This window comes from Rhea americana, unplaced genomic scaffold, assembly GCF_003343005.1.
Source record: "Rhea americana isolate MKP2758 unplaced genomic scaffold, rheAme1 scaffold_61, whole genome shotgun sequence".
Lineage (NCBI taxonomy): Eukaryota > Metazoa > Chordata > Aves > Rheiformes > Rheidae > Rhea > Rhea americana.
In genome coordinates, this window is record NW_028186768.1 from 1,686,450 (window position 1) to 1,692,449 (window position 6,000).

The following is a 6,000-nucleotide window of genomic DNA, read 5'->3' on the forward strand; positions in this document are numbered from 1 at the left end:
ACTGCAGGTGAAAGGCTTACTGGGCTCTTCAGGTTACAGCCCAGTGTCTGCATGGATCAGAGTGAAGCTGGTGATATAACATGCACTAATGAACCAGGCCTGAGGCTAGCAGATGGTTTGGGTAACTTACACCTCTCTGCCATGCTCAGTGCCACAGACTGGGCACAGCAGAGGTTGCTGCTCTCCTGCTGTCCCTGTATACACCAAGGTTCACTCCATGCTCCAGCAGAGAGCTCACTTTACCTCCTGCCCTTTAGTGGCCTCCACAGCTTCTTACTTCCAGTCATTATCTGCCACGGTCTGGATTTAATGAGGCCAGAGTTCACTGGATGAAATAAATGCAGGTCCCCGAACCCTCTAAACCAAAGCTAATGAAAAATATATGCTCTCTCACTCCTGCTCTCATTTTCACATCCTGCAAATTATCTGTGCTAATGCACGCAACTCTCTGCTCCTCTGCGGCTTCAGATGCTGAACTTTGAGTCTTTGTCACATCAGCCGGCACCAAGTAATTCCGTACAGAAGTCTGACATTTCCAGTTGAAAAAAATAAATTGATTAAAATTCAACAGGCATGTAGTGTTCAGCTTTTAAAGGTCGGCAAATCTAAGGAACTATCAACTGTAAAATAATTCAGCATTTAGAGGGGAGGGGCAGCCGGGGGGGTGCTGGGAAGAGGGAGGAAACGAAGAATGTTAGGATCATTTACTGCCTGTATTTCAATGTCAAAAACATAATTACAGGCAATTTAATTATTGTATAATGGAAAGGATCCATCTTCCTGAGGGTCATGGCCAGATCATACTTTGCCTCCCTGAGACATGTGAGGTGCAGAAGTAGGGAGGGAACTCAGAGAGCGACATGGGTATTCTTGTGGGTGAGTCTCAGCATGGGAACCTCAGAGAATGAAGACAGATGATGTTGTTTCTGAGTTGCTCTTCATATGGGAGACTGCATCAGGCTCGTTTAAGGGAGCCTTTMAGCTGTCCTGTAGAAGAGAGGCCATGATGTTTGGTGCAATAGCAGCAGAAAGTACCTGCTGAGGGGACTGCTTTCATATAGGGTTTATGAATATCACGTGACACGGTTCCTTTTTCAAGCACACCACTGTCCATTTGCTCCCGCATGACTGCTGTGACTTCTCTGTTACTATCAGACTCCCTTGAATGTGGAAGCTAGAAGCTAAGATGAATGTACCCACAGGCCTATAAGTGAATTGTGAGAACCAGGTCAGGGTTTCAGGAGCTGCCCCATCCATCTCACTTCACTGGAGAGCTGCCAAGACKCAAGTCCTATATCCTGAATTTTCTCAAATTATGGCATCTGGATTTTTCTTTTTGAGGTCTATACCGATTCTCAGTAAGAACAGGCTAGACAAAAGGGAAGCAAAGCCCCTTTGTACCAACCTTAAAGGACCGCCACTGTTTATGTGAGCATGGAAACTGGACACAGASAGTGTCCTCCATCTCCCTTATCCCATCCTGTTGGTAAAATCTTTGTTACTCACACACTTTTTCACATGAATTTGAGTCCAACTCTTTTCACACTGGAGCTCATTTGGCTTTACTACCTGTTGAAGTCAAGAAATATCTCATGGGAAACAAGTTTTCTTGGGCATTAGTGGTAGAAGCTGGGAAACACAGAAAGAGACAGAGCAATGGTTGGAATAYCACTGTGAGTGCAGGTCTTGGGCAGCAACTTGTGAGTAGTGGGCACTCAGCCTCCTGCTGGCTTTGCAGCCTATAGTTTAGCAGGAAGTGAGTGGGCTGTGTAATGCTCTGGTTTCCTTTCCTGAGGATGCCTGTTGTACAATCCAACTGTGACCCCTACAGGTCTCTGAAAGGAGAATACTAGTCTCCTCAGAGACAAACAAGGGAGAGAAAAAGCAAGTGAGCAAGGGATCTCTTCYGTGCTTGTCATTGGAATAACAGGGCACATTTGATGTGTCAGTGATTTGTTATTCCTTGTAATATCAAATTCTCTCCTTACACAAGTGTCATCCCATTTCCTTCAGTGGAGACAGCAGTACTGTGACTGAATGGAAAACAGGTCCACAAAATCACTGTTGAATTGTGCTCTCCAGACCAGACAGCATCAGGACTCAGCCCCAGAGAGTGAAAATATGCATCAAAGGAGAGCAGGGTGTCTCCTACTGCAAGGTGGCTGTAAGAAGCTTCTCCAGGGGAGGGATCATCATTCAGTGACAGATCAAACCAGTCTTGAAGGATTGTAGTAAGGGGAAAGAGAAAGGCCAACAAACACAGCACTGTTTGTCTGTCCGTTCCCCAAATGCTGCTGTGTTTCGGTACAAGGGGAGGCAAATCAAGGGAATGTGGTATCTTCTTCATCTAAAATGCTTCCAGTCTAACCTTCGCTAACTCAGCCCCTTCCCTGGGCCCATCTTCGTCTAACCTTGTCTCAATTAGTATCTGCTAAAGTGCACACTACAAGCTCCTCCTAAGCTTTTTATCTCACTGGCACTTACATAACCTATAAAGTCCCTTGCATTTTACTCTGCCTCATGAGYCTCATGTGCCCATGCTGTCTCCACCCGTTCTGTTATCCCAGCAGAGGGATTCAGAGCTGCTCTCAGGTGTTCCAGGTTCCCCTTCAAGACCCAGGCTTCCTCCACCTGTCTTTCTTTCTCCAAGAACATAAGGAGGCAGCTGTAGTCTCTAGTGCACTATATACTTGCCCTGGGTCATGGTGGATCAAGTCTACCACAAGTATCAGCCACTATCAGGCTGCACAGAGGTCTCCCTACATGGTCAAGGCACTTCAGATCCTAACCCTTTATGGCAGTAAACCCGAAGGCCTGATACCTGTGCCAGGAAAAGAGAGGGCCCCCCTACAGCTCTACATCCTATCAATATGGTGTTTGCCAAACCTGGACATGGGACATGGGGGTACCACAACTGCCCCCTGAGTGTGGCTTCCTGATGGTAATGCCCAGGACTCRCTTGTAAAACAACAGCAGCCAGAATATCTGTTCTTCTTCCTTCCCCCTCCTACTGATATACAGCAGCCAAAAAGCACCATGTTGATTATTCTAGAGTGGACTCTTAACAGCTCTAATCAGTTGATAATCCAATAACACACTCAGCTGAGCCACACTCTTAGTTCCCAGGTCCCTGCTGCTGAGAGAACATTTACAGCTGTGTCAAGTTGATAACAGCTGCCCAACGGTCAGGAGGAAAGCACAGCAAATGACTCCCCGCCTCCCTACACTTCTTAGCCAGGTCAGAGGCAGATAGACCTTCTTTTCTTCCACCTCCCCTCTGCCTTCTCTTGCTCTATCATCTGCCCCAGGATGAAAGTAGACTGCTGCACTGTGTGCTGCTGCTGGGGTCTTGTCTTTTGCTTTGCATGCAGCTGTTACCATCCTGCTCCTGGGATCCTGAGAGAAATAAGTTGTGTTCTCTTGAGCTATCCTCCTGGCAGACTACTTAAAATGTAATAAATAAAAGAGGAAGCATCAAATCCATCACTTGGAGGGCATTTGAAATGGAAGATGCCGGGGACAAGCCAGCACAGCCTCAGGCCCTTTCTGGTTCTCCAGCACTCCAGCACAAACTGTGAGTGTTCATTCTGGGTAGCCTGGAGCCAGCGTGCAGGGAGAGAGACATTCAGTGTAGAAATATCTCTTCCTCTGTATCACCCTGGCTTTCCATTCCCAACCCAGGCAGAAAAACATTCACACCTGCTTYTCACTCTCTTCACAGTCCAGTTCCTCAAATACAGATACTGTCTGCATCTTCCTTGCTGAGGCCTCTTTTTTTTTTTACCCTACCTTCCTGTTGCCTATCTTACCTAGCTCCCTTACCTGCCCTCACCCCTCTGCTGGGCTCTGTCTCAGCCCTTCCATGGACCTGGTGCCAGATCCTCTTGCCACCTGCCTCTGTAGTCCATATCCCTTGCTAGCTGTGTGATTACAGATATCTGCTTGTTTCCTCTAGGTGTGTCCTCAGAGCTACACTAGCAGAAAGATGTCCAAAGCTGTATCTGGACCTAAATAGAGATTTCCCACTAAGAAATGAAACTAATTTCCCCATGCATCAAAATGAATAGTTGTGTGTGCATATGTGTATGTGCATGCAAGCATGCAGGGATGGATGTGTTCAGGACATACTACACTTGAGTTTCTGAAACACTCTAGTGCCTGAGATCCCCATACACTGGCTTGTTTATGCCACGTTTTCCTCTCCCACTGCAAAATTTTCTCCTCTTTCAAATCCATGGTGGGGCTGCAGAGGCCTGCTCCATTTCCAGTTTCTACATCTCCCCTCCTCCTCCTCCTCCTCCTCCTCCTGAGAAGTGCCAGTTTCCATGGCAATGTTGCCAGCCAACCTCCCGTTCAGCAGGGACACTGGCCCCTTGTCCATCCTTGCCATAAGCCYCCTCCAACCTGGAGGAGGTCCCCTGCAGGGCAGCGAGGGGCTGGAGCTGTGCACAGACAGYGGCAAAGAATCCACAATGGGGGATTGCCCTGGGCTGCCCAGCTGCATCCCGCTTGCCTTTCCCAAGATGCCAGTGTGCTGTCCCCTGCCTTTGCTCCCTATCCGCCCYCTTCCCTGCAGAGCAAAAGCCTGTGGTCTGATTTAATCCTGGATGTTAACACCCTGGAGCTGCATCAGGAATGAACTGGAGCTTTTCAGTGCTGGCTTCTTTACAGGGGGTGCAGGGCCAGCTGCAATGTCTCTCTGTCCTGTTTTGGCTGGTCTTATTCTCACCTCCAGCTTTCCCTCACTTCTTGTAAGGCCTTTCTCAGAATGAGGGCTAACAAGTAACTCTCTCTCTTCCAAGATTTTTTGCTATCATGCTCCTTGGCCTACTTGCAGTCTCCAAACCTCAGTGCCCACCTGCCCCTTCACCAGCCCCTCCTGGGGTGATGCTGCTGCTGCAATATCCTCAGCAGTCAGGGCCCTGACACACACACCTGATGTAATGTGAATGCAGAAACTGAAAAGAGAGACCTCCTCCTTGCCTGCACAGCACGTGCAGCAAAGTTAGCTCAGTATTTTTCCTTGTATTTTTTATTTTGGGAAAAGTGCAGATCCTAATAGATTACAGTCTCTCCAGTGGGGCTCTTCTGCTCTGTTGTGTGTGTAATCCTCTCTGTAAAAACAGTCCTGCCTGATTATATGCTTAGCCAAGAGGCTGGAAAAACTCCAGGGACGCTAAGATTCTCTACAGAAGAATCTGGGAAGAGCTGATTTTTTGGAAATGAAAACAAAATGAACTAAAAAAAAGTGCTATTGACCCATTTCTTCCCTGCTTTACAAGATTCTTCATAACARTAATGATGGATGTATGTACAGCTGGGGCCATTGCAGACATATCACCTGAGTGTCTGAGAGACAACTTGTCCATGGAGCACATGGAGCAGGGGAGATGGGAGAGGGTGAAAAGAAGAGGAACTGTATGGCATATTTTAAATCACCTTTCACTGGGATGTGACTTCTCTTGATAGAGACTCCTTAGTGCTGCGAAATATAACCCACAGCACTCAATCTCCAAGTCCACAGGAGTGAATTCAGGCCCAACGTGACCTCTTGACTTGTGGTTTTGAGGTCATGGCTTTTCAATCCACTCCAGATCTCTTCAATTTCACATTAACTGGGCTGGTGCACCACAATTTAGTATGATTCCACTGGACCATGGAAGGTCCATTCAAGTCCCAACCAGTCTTATTTCGTACTCTGGGACAGGGTTAATCCACAGGAATAAAGTGAACTGCCTTCACTTCCCAGGACCCWTGTTTCTGACATTTCTGGGGTCAGTGGGATGAGGACCTGAGGAAAATGATGCATCTATGCATCAAGATCAGCCATCACCCAGGTGCTCTCCTGTACCAGAGCCCTTGAGCCCCCTTTTGCTAGGCCTTGCCAGATGTTTCTAGGCAGAGGTGAGGTGAGGTTATAGGAGGTCAGTTATTGCTGGGCAGCATGTGTGAGAATAGCRTGAGAGCTGGGTACATCGACTGAAGGACCAGATGAAACCA

The 6,000-nt window shown here is 47.6% G+C and overlaps 1 protein-coding gene across 1 annotated transcript in view; it reads right to left on the reverse strand.

The window, feature by feature from the left end:
* Nucleotides 1-4,381, reverse strand: part of LOC146587139 (CMP-N-acetylneuraminate-beta-galactosamide-alpha-2,3-sialyltransferase 4-like) — a 49,712-nt gene extending 45,331 nt beyond the window's left edge. Inside the window, exon 1 of the mRNA XM_085320070.1 lies at nucleotides 4,276-4,381. Coding sequence (XP_085176196.1) covers nucleotides 4,276-4,381 — 106 coding nt within the window. The remainder of the gene's footprint in view (nucleotides 1-4,275) is intronic.
* Between the last annotated feature and the right edge of the window lie 1,619 nt (nucleotides 4,382-6,000).